The sequence below is a fragment of the Prunus mume genome, linkage group LG5 (assembly GCF_029339155.1).
Source record: "Prunus mume cultivar Tortuosa linkage group LG5, ASM2933915v1, whole genome shotgun sequence".
Taxonomy (NCBI): domain Eukaryota; kingdom Viridiplantae; phylum Streptophyta; class Magnoliopsida; order Rosales; family Rosaceae; genus Prunus; species Prunus mume.
In genome coordinates this window covers 3,117,527-3,138,646 of record NC_142702.1, presented here as the reverse complement: position 1 = coordinate 3,138,646, position 21,120 = coordinate 3,117,527, and the positions used below count along the sequence as shown (strand labels likewise).

The 21,120-nt window shown below is 36.3% G+C and overlaps 2 protein-coding genes across 4 annotated transcripts; one reads left to right on the top strand and one right to left on the bottom strand.

The window, feature by feature from the left end:
* Nucleotides 1–1,974: 1,974 nt before the first annotated feature.
* TTA2 (fibronectin type III domain protein (DUF1423)) lies at nucleotides 1,975–7,204 on the top strand. The gene is given in 3 exon segments (XM_008233234.3): nucleotides 1,975–3,534; nucleotides 3,536–5,381; nucleotides 6,349–7,204. Coding segments are annotated over 3 exon segments (3,708 nt in total). The 5' UTR covers nucleotides 1,975–2,232; the 3' UTR covers nucleotides 6,909–7,204.
* A 6,329-nt stretch (nucleotides 7,205–13,533) lies between these two features.
* On the bottom strand, nucleotides 13,534–19,599 carry TWD1 (FKBP-type peptidyl-prolyl cis-trans isomerase family protein). Of its 3 annotated transcripts, none has more exons than XM_008233232.3 (8): nucleotides 19,421–19,599; nucleotides 18,018–18,095; nucleotides 16,993–17,175; nucleotides 15,602–15,691; nucleotides 15,169–15,353; nucleotides 14,928–15,050; nucleotides 14,663–14,815; nucleotides 13,534–14,052 (listed from the first exon to the last, which is right to left on the bottom strand). In XM_008233232.3, the coding sequence occupies exons 2-8, from the start codon at nucleotides 18,052–18,054 to the stop codon at nucleotides 13,726–13,728; spliced, it is 1,098 nt and encodes a 365-aa protein (XP_008231454.1). In that variant the 5' UTR covers nucleotides 18,055–18,095; nucleotides 19,421–19,599; the 3' UTR covers nucleotides 13,534–13,725. The 3 variants fall into 3 exon arrangements, with proteins under 3 accessions (XP_008231454.1, XP_008231452.1, XP_008231453.1); XM_008233230.3 differs by lacking the exon at nucleotides 19,421–19,599 and adding an exon at nucleotides 18,459–18,679; XM_008233231.3 differs by lacking the exon at nucleotides 19,421–19,599 and adding an exon at nucleotides 18,309–18,446.
* Nucleotides 19,600–21,120: the final 1,521 nt, after the last annotated feature.

The following is a 21,120-nucleotide window of genomic DNA, read 5'->3' as shown; positions in this document are numbered from 1 at the left end:
AAAATTTACTAATAATAAGATAGACATATGATGAAATATAAGTGATATGTAATACGCGTTAATGAAAAGTTTGAAAATAAAATGTTAATTATAATGAATAAACCATGCATAAATCCATAGTTTGTTTAAACATTAGATTACAAATTAGATAATTGTCCATCTACATAAATGAAGAGCTCATATGAGTTCAAACAATGAGGAACAATCATCTAGATTCATACAATAGTCATACCAAGTCATGTAACCTGAGTAGTTTGTAAGCTATGTTTGAACATGATGCACATAGGTCTCTCTTGAGCTCCCTATTGTCCTCCCATATATGGTATAGTTAGGATTAACTAACTAGTATGTCCATAATCTTTTTTATCATCTCGAGCTCCGTAACTAGTTCTACTATAATCAGACATGACATAACCATAGTCATCATAAGATTCATTTGAGTTAGTATTAGGTCTAGTTCCTATGCTCATATATCTAAAACTGATCGTCATTCCATCTTCAAATGGATTGGAGGTATGTGGGCAGTAGACTGTGCATGGATTCTTCATATTAATAAATTATAGGGTTTTGGGCAAGGATTAACTATTTTTGGGTTTCAATTTGCTTCAATTACCTTCAAAACTTCTGAATTTTTTTTGGGTTCTATTATGGGTATTGGGAAATATCGGGAATATCGCACTTATCGGGGATATATTGTCGATACAGGAGAAGATATGGCCTTACCCTCCAGATATCGGTGTTGACAGTTGAAAATACCGATATATCGGCAGATATATTAGTGTATCAGCCGATATTTCAATCATTGCTTCAAAATAGCGTTGATCTAATTAATACGCTTACTTTACCAAATTTATAGTACATTGATATGAATATTTTATTACCATGGGATTTGCTTAATGAAAAAGAGTTTTGACTTGCAGATCCAAAGGTCTCATGTTCACACTACTAAGGACTAAAATATCGATAATATCTAGATGATGAAGACGATGAAAAATTTAAAGAGTTATTTGCACTGACACCCTTTGAGGTTTCTTCTGTTTTCACAAAACCCCCTCTGGTCCCAAAAATGACATAAACATCCACTGAGGTTTCAGTTTGTTTTCACAAAACCCATTTGTTGTTGATTATTTGTCCAAAAATTTATGATTTCATTGAAAAAAAACTTATGCAAATGACAACATTAACCTTAATGAAGTACATGCAATCTAATCTCAAATGCCAACTTTGTCATTTGGAGAATTTTTTTTTTTGGTATAAAATCATCAATCTTTGGATGAGAAATCAATGAAAAGGAGTTTTGAGAAATCAATTTTTCTTACACTTTCCATGGTTTTTATTTAATTTATCGATATCGATAATTTCCCATTATTTCCATTGAGATTTTCATATTTTTGAACCACAGATATTTTTAAAATCATCGATATTTTAGACCTTGCGCACCACCATAATATCTTAGTTGTGTGTGTTGAAAATCCTCGTTTTCTTTAATTTATACTATTGTTTGTACTAAAAAAAAATATTGCAACTTCAACATTTATTGATGTACGTGGAGGAAAAGTTTTAATGTTGATTTTTAATTTAGTAATAAAACTTTTATTTTATAATGCAAACTCTAGTTTAAATTAGGAAAATTCAAACTTGTATACAAGTACACCGACTCATTAATCTGACCAACTAATCTGACTACGTCTGCTATTAATAAAAGTGTTACTACTATGTACCAATGTGCCCTAGTTTTTAATGAAGATCACCAACAACTAACGTGCGCCTGGTGCAGTACGCAGCTTTCTACTTTGTGCATTCAAACAAAAGTACACCTCCCCCCTTGCTCTGCCAACAAAACGACTCACACTTGAATGCGTTTCCACGCACTTTGCGTATCCAACTCACTCTCTCTCTCTCTCTCTCTCTCTCTCTCTCTCTCTCCTCAGTAGTTAAAACTGCGTTGACTCGAACATTACCAAACTTTGAATCCAACACACCGAAACTGAAACACCAACACCACCACCACCATTTTCCCAATTTTACCCCTCCCTTCTTTCCCTTACCTTCCTCCACCGGTCTCTCTGCAACACCCTAGCTCACTTTCGAACAGCTCCCGTGGCAATACCCGTAAATTCGACATGTCCTCGGGGCAAAATTCCACGCCCCTTTAGCTCATGTAACATATTCTAGCTCTTTATTTATTTTTTTTCTAGATTTGTTTTTCTGTTTCTTTAATTTGGGGGAGAAATGAAGAGACTGAGATCCAGCGACGATCTCGATTCGTATGGAAAGGATCCGAATCCGAACCCCAACCCGAACCCCAGCCGGACCTCCTCTTCTACCTCGCACAGAAGCTTCTACTACAAACCAGACACTGTACGCAAGGGTTTGCTCTCTTCCTCCTCGTCGGCGTCTTCTCTGGCGCCGGTTCGCTCCTACGATGATCGGGACTCGGCCGGCGCCGGCGGCGGGTCCAGGACCGCCCGGAAGAGGCCGGAGCAAGAGTTTGACGGGTTCGACCGGAGAAAAGGGCTCGATCGGTATAATAGAGATGGTGGAGGGTACGATCGTAGCTCGATGCACAGGTCGGAGAGCTTCTCCGCGTCCAGGCGGTCGCCGGCGGAGTTTCCGAAAGGGTTTCGATCGGAGCGGGACCGGCCGAGGCGCGAAGGAAGCGGAGCGTTGTCGTGGCGGAGGTTTGGGAAGGAGTTTGAGGAGAGAGGAGGGAAGGGGTTGAGGGATGTGAGGTCGCCGACGTGGTCGAATTCTAGAGATTCGGGGAGCGAACAGTCTAGGGTTAGGTCTCCGGTGAGGAGATTTAGGGATGGAAAGGGGTCGAAATCGGAGTCGAAGTCGAAGTCACCGACTTGGTCCAAGGATTCGGTGGGGAGTGAGCAGTCGAAGAGTGTTGAGGTGAGGAAGAGAGAGACGGAGGAGGTTCAGGTTGAGAGTGGGAGTAGGGCTAGTAGTGAAATGGAGGAAGGTGAGCTTGAGCCTGAAGCTGAAGCTCAAGCTGGAGCTGGAGCTGAAGGAGGTGAAGGTGAAGGTGAAGGTGAAGGTGAAGGTGAAGCCCAATTGGGTCCTGAAGGTGGAGCTGAAATGGAAGAAGCCCAGGATCGAACTGGGTCCGATACGGATACCAATAAGGTTGAGGAGAAAGGTGAGCCTTTGGATGAAGACGAGGTGAGGGAGGAGAAAGGTGAGTCTTTGGATGAGGAAGAGAATAGGGAGGATAAAGGCGAGTCTTTGGATGAAGAAGAGGTGAAAGATGTGAGTAAAGAGAATGTGTGTGAAAGGAAAGATGAGGAAAAGAAAGATGAGGGGTTGCCAAATAGTGAGAACGATATGATTGATGAAGCTCGGAATATGGAAGGTCATGAAGATAGGGATGGTGAAAAAGAGAGTTTCAGGGAAGGTAATGAGTGCAAGGAGGAAGTGAGCAAGGGCGTGGTTGTGGAGAGGTCGATGGAATTGGAAGAGGGACCAAAGCAAGACAAGGGAATAGACCTTGAAGTGAAGGCTGAGGATGATGATGATGATGATGATGAAAATCACCGAGTCGGATAAGGAAGTGACAGAGGAGGAGGAGGAGAATGAAGTGGTTAAGCTGGATATGGTCGATGCGAGTGTGGGTCTGAGTCAGAATTTTAAGGACAAAGGGAAAAGCGTGGCTGTGGCACCGGCCCATGTGGTGGATTCAGCAGAAGATGGTGGATGGAATGCCAGAGAATCCAGAGAACTCCTAACTTGCATGGACAATGATATGGAAGGACCAAGCACTAGGGGTTTCGAGTTGTTTTCAACCTCTCCTGTTAGGAGACGGGAGAAAGCTGATCACTCTGGTGTTAGTATGAAGGATGAGAAGTTGGCACTTGAGCCACTTGATCTTTCGCTTAGCTTGCCTAATGTTTTATTACCTATTGGGGCAGCTCCTGGTTCTCCTGATCAAGCAAGGAGTGTTCAGTCTTTAAGCACTTTTCGTACTAACTCGGATGGATTTACTCAGTCAGTGTCTTTTTCAGGTTCTCAGTCATTTTATCACAACCCTAGTTGTTCGCTAACCCAGAACTCGATGGACTTTGAACAATCGGTTAAAAGTCGCCCCCTTTTTCAGGGGATTGATTGGCAGGCACTGGCTCAGAATGAGGCTAAGGGTAAAGAAGTTCCTTGGCAGGCACTGTCTCAGAATGAGGCTAAGAGTAAAGAAGTTCCTTTGTATCAAAGACTCTTGATGAATGGAAATGGGTCTCATCAACAACAGTCTCAATCATCACAAGGCGTTCAAAATGGTCAATCCGTCCAAGGGCAACAACATCTTAGACATCCTGAAGGAAGCTCTAAAATGGCAAATGGATTGGAAAGGCAGCTGAGCTTCCATAAGCAGTTGACAGGTGGACAATCAAGGCACCAGGAAGATGTTAGATCACCTTCGCATAGCGTTGGATCTCATGAAATGGGATCAAATTATAGTTTTGACAGGAAACGACTAATGAGAGAGAAAAGTAGTGGTAGTTTATATAGAACTAGCAGCCAGAAGGAACAAGAACAGTTTCTCATTGGTGGGGCTGATTTTGTCGAGACAATCATTGCCAGGATTGTCTCTGATCCAATACATGTAATGGCCAGAAAGTTTCATGAAATGACAGGACAATCTGCAGCATGTATGAAGGAGACCATTCGTGAGATTATGTTAAATATGGATAAGCGCATGCAACTGGTTGCATTTCAGAAGGCACTGCAAAGCAGGTCTGACATAACCATGGAGACGCTACTAAAAGCCCATCGTGCGCAACTAGAAATCTTGGTTGCACTAAAGACTGGTCTACCAGATTTCCTCCAGCAAGAGAGTGATGTGTCATCTTCTGATTTGGCTGAGATTTTTCTGAACTCAAGATGCAGAAATCCTTCTTGTCGGAGTCCTGTGCCCGTGGATGAATGTGATTGCAAGGTTTGCTCACAAAAGAATGGTTTTTGCAGTGCTTGTATGTGTCTTGTGTGCTCAAAATTTGATATGGCCTCAAATACATGTAGTTGGATTGGGTGTGATGTTTGTCTCCATTGGTGCCATGCGGATTGTGCATTGCGGGAATCTTATATTAGAAATGGACGCAGTGCTACTGGATCTCAAGGGACTACTGAGATGCAGTTCCATTGTGTTGCCTGTGATCATCCCTCTGAGATGTTTGGCTTTGTGAAGGAGGTTTTTCAGAATTTCGCAAAGGATTGGACAATTGAAAATCTTGCTAGGGAACTTGAATATGTCAAGAGAATTTTTGTTGTCAGCAAGGACATGAGAGGGAGACGACTTTATGAAATTGCTGATCAATCCCTGGCAAGATTGGCACATAAGTCTGACCTTCCAGATGTTTACAGTTATATCATGGCTTTCCTTGTGGGTAAGTTATATGTTTTATCAGAAAGGATTTATTGTTTTGTCCTTCCAATCTTTTGGGGTCATAATCTGTAGACTTGATCATAATTATTAGTTTCGAAATCATGCCTTTTGTCTGTAAAAAAAGTTTTGGCTAAAATATATTTTCAATTTGTCATATATTGTTTGGTTCTCTTGAAGTATAAAAGACCAATCATTTAGCACTATGCATAGTTTTCTAAGATGACTTTCCTCTAATATTTTGGAATTTCCATCTGGAAAGTGGCTTTGGCATATCATGCTACAAGATTAGGATGTTACATGGAGATTTTAGGGGATATTTGCGAATTGATGTCAATAGTGAATTGTTTTCAGTTGTTTTCCTTGTTTTGAGATATATGGAAACCCTTTGATATATCGAACAATTTTTTAGCCTTTTGTTTATGTATTGAAGCTGGAAAATGCACATATTTCGGGGAAGTTTTGTTCTTTCTGCTTTAACCATTAGAGCTAATGGTTTTTAATGCAGGCAAAATCATTGAGGAGCTACAAAAACCATAGTTGTAAATTTCAAATTTGTCATTTTGGATCTATGATCTGTAACTTTGTTTTCTGTGTTGCTTGCATGATTGTTTTTTGGGTCCTTGTGTTACATACATTTTTTTAATTTTTTATATAAAAAGATGTGTTACATACATTATGTGTCTTGCAGCTTGTGTGTTTCTTAGTATTCTTTGGGGGCTTGACTGAAAATGTATATTTCAATGATTCTGAACTTCTTTTTTATGCTCATGGGAGAATGTTAGGGGAAAGAGGGAAAAAAGTAGTACCAGTATCACTAAGGATATAGGACGAGTACAGAATGTCGTAGCAGCAACTCTTGGCTTTATTGAATCTGAAAGCTGTGCCATTTTGTTGTTGTAATTCTGTTTTTAGTTAGTTGAAAATGGAAACCATAAGATTGCTAATTAAGTCGTTAACTGTGGTTTCAGATGCTGACAATTCGAAGCTGGGCAAAACACCCGTTTTATCTGGAAAGGATCAAAGTAAAGTGAGCAATGGGATTGCTGGGCCAAGCCAGGAACCCGCATGGCTGAAGTCTGTATATACAGAAAAGGCACCTCAGTTGGAAACTGCAGCTAGCATTCTTCCTAGCTTTAACTATGACCAGCATGATAAACGCATTATAGAGACGGAGTTGCACACAATCGCCCCGAAAGAACCTCTCTTCGATGAGTTGGAGAGCATTGTGAGAATCAAGCAGGCCGAGGCTAAAATGTTCCAAACACGAGCAGATGATGCAAGAAGAGAAGCTGAGGGGCTGAAACGCATAGCGATTGCGAAGAATGAAAAAATTGAAGAAGAATATAGGAGTAGAATAGCAAAGTTGCGTTTGGTTGAGGCCGAGGAAATGCGTAACAAGAAACTTGAAGAACTACAGGCTCTAGATCGAGCGCATCGTGAGTACTCAAATATGAAGATGAGGATGGAAGCAGATATTAAAGATCTTTTATTAAAAATGGAAGCTACAAAGAGGAACCTTTCTCTGTGATTTGGCAGATCAACAGGGGTTTCTATAGAACTTTCACTGCGGCAGGTGTTTGCAACGTTATCTCCCCATAATTTTATGTTGTAATGTAGTTTTTATGGCTATCTTTAGGTTTATTTCCAAAGTAGTTTCTGTTGTATTTCTTCTTTTTTTCCTTTTTTTTTTCACCACTAACCAGAATCTGTACAGAGACTGCCCCATCTCTTAATGTTATAAAACAGCTCCCATTTATGATTCACGGAAGCAATATGGGGTTAACGGTGGATCGAGTGTTGATTTATCAGAGGAATTTACTTCAATGGATGGAATGTACCTGCATGTAATCTAGTTGAGCAAATGCAGGTTCATAACTTTGTTTTGTGGTATTTTGCCAACCTAATGCTGTAAAGGACTAAATATGTGAGAACATAACCGTTTTCTATAAACGTAGTGTTCACAATGATAATCAAATGATGAAATGATTTTCGATTTGGTTTTGATTTGGCTAAATTTTTTTCAGGGTGATGCTTGAAAATTGACTGAAAAAATAAACGGTTTCGATCATAAAACGAAATTGTCGAGTGGACTCCAACGATTGATAAGCACTAGACTAGCTGGGTTTGCAGTTCAATGAATGTAGATCAAAAGATTGTTGCAGAAAAAAAATTCAGAAACCATTTGAATTTGATGTTCTATTTGGGTAGATTGATGGTAATGTGTAATGGACAATTTTCGTTTCTTTTTGTTTTTGCCAATTGTTAAATGCACTCTACGTCTCTCATAACAGTTGAGCAGAATATAGAAGGGAAGGGACTACCAAAAAAAAAAAAAGGGAAGGGATGGTTGGATGACAAGCCTGGCTGGACCAGAAAAAAGTCATGTCGTATAAGAATGAAAAAGCGGGCCTTCACGTTTTCAATCTCTTGCCTCGTACGACACGTTTTCTTTAACGTTTTCAAGAGGGTTTTGACTATAATGATACTTTTTACGTCATATCGTTTCTTTTTTTGACTTTGGCTTTGATATTGGTCGCCTTTTAATCTAGGGTCTAGTAGTTCGTTGGGTTATCATAGGAGGGTGTAGATTAAGTTTTAGATTTGAGGTGTTGGGGGGGCACAGTTGGGGCCCAACATCGAGATAAGATTGAGAAAGGTACCCTACACGTGTAAGGTGAATCTGAGACTTAATAGTCAAAATGGCGACAACCTAGGGGATAAGAGAGACTAGACCTAGTTTGAAAGGGGTCTTCAAATACCACAAACGTCAACGCATTGTTTTTTTGTTTCTAGATATGTATTTTTTTTTTGGAGTTTCACTAAAACACCAAAAATAAGAACTAAATTATAAAAAAACTCAAGCACTATTTAAACATATAAACACACTAAAAATCCATCATTACACACACTCAAAATTCATTTATAAACACACCCAAAAAGTTGACTTTGAGGTTAATTTTGGGTGTGTTTCTATGTTTAAATAGTGTTTGGGTTTTTCTATAAATACATGTCTAGGATTTGGTTTATTTATAAATTTGTATTTTTTTTTTCCTTCGAAGTGAATGGAGAGTAATGAATTATGACATGTTTAGTATGCCTTGTTGATCGGGATTGGGTTAAATAATGATTGAATTTTAAGTTTGGGAAGGAAGGGGATTAACTTAAATGAGATTGTATAATTCAACAGTGAGAAAAACATCAGATTCGCTTGTCTAATACTAATACAATGAGGCCAAAATGTGATTTGCAAAATAGTGAACGTGCTATTTTGAACACGTGAGTCCGATTGGAGTCAAATCCTTGGCTTGAATTAAAACCCCACCACCACAGACCTAATCAGACCACCATCACAACCTAATCAGTCAATCGACCATCATCACCACCAATAACCAAGCACCATAACATAATAGAGAGAAGAAAGAAGGAAAGAAAAGAGGAAGAAAAGAAAAGAAGAAAACGAGAATGGAGAGAGAGAGAGAGAGAGAGAGAGAGGAATAAATAAAAGGAGCTAATTTTCTTACTCTCTTTTGCTTTTTAATACTTTTCAATCAATTTTGTTCTTTTTTGTTCTTTCTCTTTCCTATTCTACCATCACCCTATATTAATATTTTGATATGGATACTCAATCAATGAGAGTGAACAAAACCCAGTCTTTTGGATTTCACCCTCATCACTGTAACATAACAAAACCTAGGCTTTTGGACTCCCCTACGGACTGGAATGCTGAAATATTTATATGAGAAGAATTCTTTTCCATTATTTTATTTTTTCTTTCTCTTCAATCCCTGGCTGTTTGTATTTTCTGAGAAGGTACCCAAACAAAATGAAGGTTTGAAATGATCTCATATGAAACAAAGAGAACTCCATTAATGTGAATTTGAAACTCATAGTCTCAAACTCAATTTCATTTTCCGATTCATGTTCACAAGTTCATAAAAAAAATTCTTCATTAAATATTTGTTTTATGAATGGTTATGACAGAGAAGAGAGGGAGAAGAGCGAGATGAATATGGAAAAAGAAAATGTAAAAATGTGTAGTTAGATGCATTTATGTTTCTTTGTGGCCATATAAAATTTGTTTCCTTAAAAAAAAAAAAACAAAACAAAAAATGGCTGCAAGGTTTACTTCGTGGGGCATGAGTTTTTGTAAGTGGACCATGTAATTTTGCCCTAGACAAATATACATGTTAATTATTTCTTACTCGATTAAAGGGAAAAAAAATTTTTTTTTTGAAAATATAGTGCAAATTGGAAAATTAATTATAAAGAAAAAGGAATAATATAAAAGTGAAAAAAAAAAGAACAAAATTTGATTAAAAAGTATTAAAAAGCAAAATGGGAGTTTAAGTTGGAGAAAAGGGGAGTGGAAAAATCAGCTCCCTAACTTAAAGAACGAGAGAAAGAAAAGAAGAAGAAAACACTAAACAAAAAATATCATAATTTTATTTTTTTTTAAATTTATTTTTAGGTCAAAATTCCTAATTAAATTTAAATATTAAAATAATTATTTTTTAGTCCGACATAGCACCGAACATATGTCTTCATTATTTTTACAATCCAGCTTCCTAGTCTGACGCACCACCAAACGTAGGTCGATAATCTTAGGTCAATCCAAACTAATCCAAGACAGATTTAGCAGAGTCCATGACAGTCCGTTGTACCAAATAAAGTAATTGTTATGGATTTTGGTATTGATATCCTAGATTTGAAATTACACTTTCCAGGTGTTATGTATACTTTAAGTTAATTAACTCTAATATTAGATTGCACGTGTTCAACTCAGTTATCCAAGAAGGTAGTGTGCTCGTCCTCTTACTTTCTCTATCTTCCTTTCCTTACATGACCTCCCCCTTTCTTGTCAAAAAAATTACAAAATATTCAGTTTGAAGTGCATATTATTAGAAAAGAAAAGCCAAAATCTTTACACCTCAAGAAGATCTAAGGAAAGTTGTTTGAAAACAGCTTATAGCATAATATTCTACAGTCATTCTCACAAGTCATAAGTCATAAGTAAAGCAAGGCACAAACTACTAAGATTTTAGATTCAAATATATATATATATATATATATATAGTTCTTCTCGTATGCGGATGTCATTGTAAATAGGGAAAAAGTAGGGAGGGATAGTAGAAAATATATAACGTCCGCACGTATTTTAATGTCTGAACATCCACATAGAAGAATATATATTTTTGGCAATCACCTTTTTTTTTTTGGGGTTTTTTATCATAATTTAGGTCCCACTTTCTTTTAGAGGAAATTTGAGTTCAAATTTCATAGGATGAGAATTTATTATGTTGAATAAAAAAAAACTGAATATTTCTTACCATTGAATCCCAAATTCATTGATACAAAACTAATCCAGAGCTAACAAAACATAGATCACAAAAACTAAGAGGCAAAAAAGAGAATACATAGATAACAAAACATAACAGACCGAACCCAAACAAAAACAAGGAAAACCTAAACTTCAATGAGAGGCCAACCTCATATAAGTTTAGAAGAGGAAGAAAGAGAGGAGGAAAACAAACAAGAGAGGCATGAGCCTTTGAAGAGGCTTGCCACCGATCATTACAATCCAATTTGATTGATTTCAATGACTTTGGCATACCAAATTGGATCTCAAAATTCCAAAAGGGTGATGATTTTTCACATTTTAAATCATCTTGCAATTACTTCACGCATTGTTCATGCGTGAGTGATAATGAAGTGTGAAAAATGATATTAGAAGTGCTAAAATTATTTGAATTTCAAAATCAACATGCCTTGATTATGAGATTTTTTTGTTTGTTCTCGTCACATCATATTATTAATTATTATTAATATATTTTGGAAACTGATTTTCCCACTCCATTTTCTGCACTCACACTCCCTTTCACTTTTTAATAATTTTTAATCAATATTGTTCTTTTTTGTTCTTTCTCTTTCAATTCTACCTTTAAAGTTTTGATAACTGAAATTAAGAAAAGTTAACATAAAATAAAACAAAAATAAATTTTGAAAATGGATAGGAATGTAAGTATTTGTACACCAAATTCTTTGTCTTTTTACCAAGTATGTAAGTACTATTTATCTTTGTTGTAGTTAATAGATAACAAATTTTTTGGGCTAACATGTTTATAGGTAGAAGAATCAAAGAATGCTACTAACCAAACTTTCATTATGAGCTTAGATATGTAGAGAGTAAGGTATGCATAATAGTCTCATATTTTTATTCTTTCATAATATTAGCAAGTGATTGTACATGTCTTATTATTAAAGGGAATTGTAGGGTAAGGGTAGAATAGGAAATAGATAGAACAAAAAAGAACAAAATTGATTAAAAAAATATTAAAAAGCAAAATGAAGTGTAAGTAGAGAAAAAAAGAGTGAGAAAATCACTTCCCCATGTTTTTTGAATACATACGATAGTTTAGAAGGGGATGTAGATTTGTCTCACACACATCATTATCAAAGTGTCATAGGATTTGACTATTGATCTGCAATCAAGGCCCTCTTTTATTGGATTACACCGGTGGGTATATGATTCATATACTATGGATGTATGACCAGTTTATAGTGGATTTTCCAAATTTGTTAGTTTCATACTCTTCTTCATATTTGCATTTCAAACTATGAAAACATAAATAATCCCACAAAAATACATGCTCACTTTTTTTGGGGGTAACTAAATACATGCTAACCTACAAAAAACAAAAAAGTTGTACATGCCCACAAAAGATATTTTCTCACATTGTAATAGGGAAAAACAAAAAGATATTTTCTTATACATTGGCCACTGAGAATGATTTAGTTTCTTCTTTTCCTTCTTTTCCATGGTCAAACACCAGACACTTCCCCACACAAGCATCCATGGAGAAACCAATCTTGTTCAACTCCACCTCCCAACAACCCTTCTTAATTACCCAAAATTTGATCTTTCTTCCATGTCCATCTGCTCTTTCAATTTGCCATTCTTTCCAAATAAAAAATAGTTCCATTCAATTTGAACCCAAAAGCAGAAGCAGCCCAAGAACAGATTCCATTCTTCTATCTTGCCAAGGCCGTGAGCCCGGAGAGAAAGATCAGAAGCAAGGAGATAAGCAGTCGTTGTTGCTGGGGCTTTTTGTTGGTTTTGAGAGGCTGGGGAAGAACTTGAAGGAGAATTTAAGCCCAAAGCAAAAGGGTGACTGGAAGGACTTGATGTTGATGAGCTTATCATTTGCTGTGTATGTTTACATCTCCCAAAGGATTGTCTGTGCTTACTGTGCTTGGATGTCCATGCCCAACCATCCTTGGTAAAAAAAGATAAAAAAATATTTGGGTTTCTTGCTTTATGTAAAATTCTAAACCAAACCCGGATTTTATATTTGTAATATGTATTAGATATGCTTGTTTACTTCTGGGATGATTTTTTATTTTATTTTATTTTTATACTGGTGACTGATGACAGGAAAATTCACCTCTAATGTATGTACAAAGAATAATCGTTACAACAGAAATGGTTTAGTCAAGTTGATTTGAGGAATGTGCTCTTTATTTTGTACTCGGGTTTGAATCTTCTCTCTGAAATTTAGATTAGATTAAGTAGAATATCTTTTGTATATATATATATAAAAAAAAGTTACAGCAATGCTTTTCACAGTTTCAGTGCCTGTCTCCTTCTGAGAGGACATAGAAAATTAGAAATTCAGAGAGGGCAAATGATCTTTTCATGAATATTGAATGGTTAACATTTTCTATTCCATTTCCAGAATTTAAGACCAAAATTCGCAAATATGCTCAAGAAAGTCGTAGATGGGGTCCATTTGGAATGAATAATTTCAAACCTAAATCCAATAGTTAATTTCAAATACATTCCATGCAGTGTTTTTATTTATTTATTACTTATTATAATTATTTTATAGTTTTTCTGAAACTAGTTCAGTAATATTGTCAAAATCCAAATCCTTTACTTTCAAATACTCCATTCAAACTATGACCCAAAAACCAAAAAAAATCTCCATTCAAATAGACTCGTAACTGAGAAACAGGAGTTCTCCAGCAAAAGGTAAACTAAAGAAACAAGAAGCATTACTGAAAGCAATCTGACTCGTTCCACACGAACAATCTGAAAGATTATGGCAGTGACGAAAAATTCACAACTGAAACTTTCAGCAAACAAAGGGAACATCAGAAAAATAAGCTTTTGTTGAACAGTTCAGAACAGTCGCTTTGTATCTTCCAGGCTAAAACTGTTTTCATCTAAGATTTAACTCAAAGGCCTGAAACTCCCTCCACAAATGAAATTCATGGTCTTGTTCATTATAGACTTCATACATAAATTTCTTCATTTATTGTACAACTCAAGACTTCAAGAGCTTTGACTAATCAGCTTTATGCCTTTCACGCCTGAAGACACGGTAGAACAATGACAATAGCCAGTGCCAAATGACGATCAACCAATTATTTTGCTTGGGTTTAGGTTCCAGGGTTGGTCCGAAAATTCCCTTGTAGATCTCTTTTTGTTTCTGATAAACAGCCTTGTCATGCTCAGCAAGCAGACGCAACTCCCTTGCAATAGCTTTGTCTTCAGGTGCAAATTTACGTGCCTTTAAAAAGTCTTCCCGGGCAGCATCTGTCTGCCCAAGCTCTGCTCTGGCTTTTCCTCGCCTAAATAATGCTTTGACATTGTTTTCATCCTCCGCCAGTACCTGTGAGCGATTGTTCAATTACAGTTAAGACAGAATTTTGATAGGGAGCTGTTATTGGCACTCCAAAAAAGTCATTTTGCACTCCTCTCTTGTAAAAACAAAAGAGACAAATTGCACATGGTGGAAGTGCATGATGACTTTTTTGGAGTGCTAATCACGGTTCATTTTTGATATTATATGGATGGGTATTGAAGTATCACTACCTTCATACAATGCATAAAAATCTATTATTAGACATCAGTGCATTTACAATTCCAAGTTATAAGAGTCATATAATTTGAAACAACAGCATGGCGCATGGGCACATACTACAGAGATCATAAGAGTGCAGTATTTTAAGCAAGGACCTTTAAATTTTGATTTTTGATTGAAGAATGGTGCCAGTGAGCCTTCAAAGTTTGTATTGGTAACTAGAGCATTTCCGTTTTCGACGACAATCCGAAATAATAGGTCAAAGCTAAGGAAAGAATCCAAATTTTGTTGATGCAGTATGCTATTTCACTTCCCAAATAAGCCTACTATAATCCAACTCTCAAGTATCTAAGGATGAATAGTACAATTGCTGAGCACATACATGAAATATGATTTTCTTGTTCGAGCATATACTTACAATACTGCATTGTCCAATGGCTTCTTCATACCGCTTGAGCTTTATAAGAGACGCTGCAATGTTAAGGTGGCATGGATTTTTAACAGCCAAAGCCATGTCCCTGTACTTCCCAAACAACTGGAACATGAAGTCGTCACCCATATATGCAATGGCCTAACAGAAACCAGAATCTTGTCAAAAAGGAAATCTAAATAAAGAGACTGTAACAACTCAGAAGCTCATCTAGAACCATAAATATAATATCTAAGAATTACAAGTGCATAACCATTTCATACTGTTGCATAGCCTCCTCTAGTTTTTCTTCTTTAAATAAAGCATTTCCATCCATCTTTCTTCTATCTGCTGCTCCAATCCTCTCCTCCACAGTCATGTCACCACGAGCTTTCCCCTATGAAAGGCAGAGTCCACAGATATATGTTAGCATATTACTGAAGCAAAGCACTCGCAAAGAGATTTTGAAACTTCCATGATAACTACTTGCGAAGAGACTTTTGGAAGCAACTTACTTCTTTGGTTTCATCAAACCCAATAAGCTCAACTTCATAAGATATATCTGCCAAGGGTGGAACATTCGGAAAAGAAAAGCTTCCTTCTTTCCCATACCCTAACTCCCAGCCTACATGTATAAGGGCACGCTCTCCAGATTTCATGCTGGAGACACCAATAGCCAAGCCAGTCATTTCTTTTTTCTCTGTTGTAGAAACAAAATATTTCTCTCATGAGAAGCCCAATGCATTTATTTTCGTCACTTGTCTAAATAAACACTACTATAGGATGCTTGAATTTTTTATGAACACAAATTATCTGAGTAATTAGAGAGAATAAATGCAATAAACAAATCGAAAAACTAACCGCAGGTTGAACAAGGAACGTGTCAGAATCCATTTGCATATATTTTGTATATATTTAAAGAAACTGATGACTCAGCAAGGCAAATACCTTTTCCTAAAATCATTTCAAGTGGTCGTTGTTCATCCCATGTGTCTTCAAACTTATGCCTTGTGCTTTGAGTCCATGCCCTGTAGTGCACTGTCACATATATGCAGTCACTCAGTGATTGAAGGAACCTGACTAACTAAAGTTATATGTAAATCATCCATGAGAAGGATGTGTACAAAAAAGTAATTCTATGTGGTTATCCAAGCAAAAATTAAAAAATTTGATGATGCATTTTACCTTAATAAGTAGGTAACTATTAGATGAATTTGCATCGGAGAATGTGTAGAAAAATGCAACTGAAATCATATAGAAACGAGTCCAAGTTGATGAGGCATACGTTAAAAAAATGAAAGTTTTGTTTTTCTGTTTTTTCTTTCTTTCCTGGAATGATAGAATACTATTACACAAATTGTATTATAACAAACTGTGTTGTTTAAGTGTACAGAAACCTCTGTCTACGTGAATGTCATGTGTGTCTGTTTGCAAGTCTCAAGCTCATTCATATGCCTTACTGCCTATACTAACAAATACTTGCGCAGGTAACTAGTAGTTGAAATTGCATTGGAGGATGTATATAAAAATGCAACTGAAATCATATTGAAACAAGTCAAAGTTGATGAGGCATACGTTAAAAAAAATGAAAGTTTTATTGTTTGGCCCTTCTCTTTCCTGAAATGAAAAGCAATCAACAGAGTGTGAAATAAAGTTATCTTCATACTGACTACTGTGTAAACAAAACATTCAACCAATGATATGTAGCCTCCAGCTTGCGGGAAAGTATGCCACTAGTGATGGCTACTTACAGCTTGCAGACTGGCTTAATTCAAGGTTGATTGTGTTGAGGTTAATTCTTGTCTGTTAACTGATACAAGTCTGATTTCTAGACCAAAATACTGGAGAACTGATTTATTTCCTTTCTACGTAAACACCTATTTACTCTATTCATGCGATATGATCTCCTCATACAACAACTATTGTTATACTAATATGCACAAGTGGGTATTCTAGAGTAGTAAGTGTAAAGATTTTGAAGCCTTGCATGCCAAATTGGGACCCTCAACTTAATTGATCGCACCCTTCCCATTACACTCTCCCAAAACCCTATAGAACCCTAGTTTATGTGATAACATCAAATTTCCAACAAGAAATTGGATCCATCTAAAACTGTATGTTTTATGCCAGACAAAAGACCCCTAAAATGCTTTATATCAGATCATATCACAAAGCCCAAGAATGCAATGGTAAGTAATGCTAAGAAATTACATGTGCACAAAAGAATTCCTGGATTTTCAACTAATGTACACAGAAAAACCAAAAAGGAAACAATATCTACTAGTATTTAAACATTATCGTGGCAGAAGTACAAGAATAAGCAACCATTTGACACTTACAGAAGCATGTTGAATATTTGGATGGTATTGGACCATGACCTTCCTTAATGATTTGCTTCGTGACTTTCTCATGAAGGACTTCCACCTTAGAATCAACTTTTGGGAGGCCATTAGCATCTTGAGGAGGTTCCCCATGAACAAATGTAGCATCTTCAGTTACTATTTCACTTTCACCATCTTGACCTACAAAGAATATAATTGTCACTAGCCTATGTTGCGACATCTCTTTCCAAAACTCAAACGAGTTTCAATAGAATACTCATAGTGCACCATAATATATGGTCATTTAAAAATCTGCTTCACTCCTAAGTAGAAGGGAAAACAACATTCTTCTCTTTCATCTGTACACATTATACAGGGCCTATATAACTGACATCCCCACATATCTATGATGAGTTGTGAATACAGGGATTTGTCAGTTACTAACATAAAAATAATGAGGAATGATGAATCAGTGCATGGAGAGGAGAAAAGCCCCAGTCATTGTGTCCAAGCATTGTGTTCCTTCTCGAAACATAAATTATTTCCAAAATGCTATCAAGTTCTAACCGAACAATAGTTTGGCTTGATAATGACCAACAAGAATTGGAGATTGAAGATTTTGTCATGTTAGAGAAAAGGATAAGAAAAGATCTTCATGTATTCATTTCAACTCAATCACTTCAAAACCACCTTATTTGAAAGTTGTTGAAACACAACCAGGATTTGAAGAAAATTCTACTTATAAAATTATGGAACTTATGAATGAAGTTTTAACACTCAGTTCGATCCTAGTATTAACCAAAAATACCTCTGGCATCCGATAAGATTTCAATTCAGTTTCCATTGGACACCATCCATTCAAGTAATGTTAGCCTCTTAAGATTGTTATAGAACTACATAACGGATTTGCTTCTATAGTAACAATATAGATAGTTTTGACAGATCTTACAGTATCCGAGTGTACCCCAAAGATTTAATGGAGTGTAGAAAATAAAAATTATTTCTTTAACTGAAAATGAAGGTCAAAGTATGATTATACATACCAAGTGGTTGACTTTGCTGGTCCAGAACATCCTCCATTACTTGAAAATCTTTACAGTCCAATGGGTCTTCTCAAATTTCTGCACAGACCCAAATGAAAGACCTCAATAAACACGCAAACTTCACGGGAATTGTATTGAAATTCCGAACAGAAGTAGAAATTCCGTACATTCAAACAAATATAACTTAAACCAGATTCTTTGCTGGTTCGGTTACTAGGAAATGTCTACAAAAGTTCAGAAAACCAAATAAAAGATACAAACAAGGAATTACAGTCGGCTCAGATGGAACACCTGACTTCTCTCTTCTTTGAGGGAAAAAACGCCACACTTACGGGAAGATACCAAAACCCAACATTTTCATTTTCTTGTATTTTCTTTCAAGTTTTCTCGGGAATCAAACAAACAGAAAACTACAAACAGAAAAATAAAAGCTGGACTTACTTGGATCTCTTCTGTTGTTATGATGAGTGGGTTGTTTTTGTGGTTGAACTAATTTAGAATGTCTTTAATTTTCAACGACCGAAGAGGATTCTAGAGGAGAGGAGAGTCCTCCACCTAGACCTAGAGTAGACATGCAATAAGTCTAGAGAGAGATGAAGGTATTCGACCCAAAAAAGAGAGAGAATATTTTAAGATGAAGGGTGGAGATTTTGAACGCAAGACCTCCAAGGTCAAACTCAAGGCAAATACCACTGCAACAACTCGTTGGGCCTATAATGCAAATTGACAACGACTATATTTAATAGGGTTAATTACAGTTTGGTAACTTGTGATTACGCCGTTGGGATTTATGCCACATCTCTCTGTGGCACTATGGGTCTCACATTTTTCACTTTTTGTTAATTTAAAATTGATTAAAATATTTGTTTTGGGAAAAAAATTGCAAAAAAAGAGGAGGGAAAAAATATCCTCCCAAACCAACGCCCTGCGATTTTCTTCTTCCCCTATTCACCGATGACCACCACCCGCACAGACCCGATCCCCCTCCCCTAGATTCCTTCTCCCCCTGCCCGACCCCAAACTCCAGTACCCACCCACCAAAAACCAGCGAAATTTTTTGCAAAACTGGGAAATTTACCAAAACCGCAAAAGTCTCAGACTTTGAGAAAAGAAAACTTGTTACCTTTTGTTTTCTTTCCATCAGTTCATGATCTACCAAACAGGGGAGAAGACACAAGCCAACCCAAAATTCTCATAACCACATTCACAACAACTACGGGACACCAAATTATAACGCTAATTATACAGTTATGTATTGAGCAAAAAAAAAAAAAAAATAATCAAAACACCTAAATTCAAAAACCAACGAATTTTTTTATTTTTATTTTTTTCCAATTTGTTGGTTTTTTAATTTGCACAGAGAGAAAGAGGGTAGAGAGCGGAGAGGAGAGAGAGATGCAGACCGTCAGATCTCGCCGGAAAGCGTCGGTGACGGCTGGAACGAGCTTTGAAGGATGGAGAGAGAGTGGTCGCCAAGCTGTAGTTGGTAGGTGGGGACTGGAGTTTAGGGTCGGGCAGGGAGAGAAGAAATCGTGGGGTAGGGGGAGGGAGTCTGGGTGGTTGCGGGCTGGGGTTCTGGGTTCGTTTGGGGGTGGGGGTTTGGAGGATGGCTGCGAGTGGTGGTCATGGTGGATTGAAAGGGAGAAGAAAATCGCAGCTGTTTGGGGAGGATTCTTTTTTCTGCAATTTTTTTTTTGAAAAAAAATATTGTAATCATTTTATAAATGAGTTTTGAGTGTGTGTAATGATGAGTTTTGGGTGTGTTTATATGTTTAAATAGTGTTTGGGTTTTTTTATAATTTCAACCCCCATTTTGGGTAATTTAGTGAAACTCCCAAAAAATATTGTAATCATTTTAAAATTAACAAAAAATGAAAAATGTGGGACCATAATGCTAAGTAGGCAACTAATGGAGAAATTTAACAAAAACCCTAATGGCGGAACCACGTTGTAACAAATTTAAAAGATTGGGTATCTAATTGTAAAAATTAAGAAGATATGGACTAACATGTCTTAATGGTGTAATCACAGGGTACCAAACTGTAATTAATCATATTTAATATGTCAAACATCCAGATACTTTAATAAAAGTCGGGATTTAGAGCGTGGAAAAGGAAAAGTTGAGCGTTTGGCAAAATCAACTCAACCGAGAGGGAATTTTCATTTTCATTTTCATTTTCATTTTCTGCCCGCCAAATCTCGTCAATAAAATTTCAGGAATAATACGTCTTCTTTGAAGAGAAGAAGTTTGCGCGTCCTATGGTTTTTGTTTCGAGACTTGGATTTTTGGTTTGGAGACTAAAATTCCATTTTTATAATACTAAATTAATTTTCTAGAATTTTAAAATAATTGAAAGTATTTTTAAAATAATTTTAAATTCCAAAAAATTCTTTAAGATCATTAAATGTAATTAATTAATATTTATGAAATTAAAATATTCTATTTACTATTCTATACCTTTAAATAGTATAACCGTGCGGCTATACTTCTTAAATATAATATTTTAAAAGTAGCCGAACGGCTATATTCCTCTAAAAATATAATATCTTCACAGTATAGCCCCCCGGCTATACCTTGTAAATAGCAAACTAAGGAAACACATCTCTCGACGAATTTCCGTCGGCATAGGTTTATGCCGGCAAAAGTTTGTTGGATTAGACTTCTCTTGACGAATGCTACCTTGGCCGATGGAATTTCATTGGGAGAGGTTTTTTTTTTTTTTTTTTGAATTTTAAAATATAAAATTAGTTTCTTTACTTTTGTTTTTTGGCCAACTTCTTTAATTTAATATATGTGATTAAGTAATATTTTAGCCTTTTTGAATCACTTTAATTTGTAATTACATATTAATTTTTATTTCTTTAGTAAATATTTAAATATGTTACTTATTTAATTCTACGGCGCAAAAACGAAAAAAATAAATTACCCATTTTCGTTTGGGTGTCTGAATTAAATCTTCCTTGAGCCCAAGAGGCCCAAGGCCCAAATCTTTGATTAATATAGTTGTTATTAATGAGAGCCCAGTTAAAAGCCCATTAGCCTAGCTCTCCAATGTTAAACACTCTTAATGAATTGTCATAGTATTTTGTTTATAAATACCTA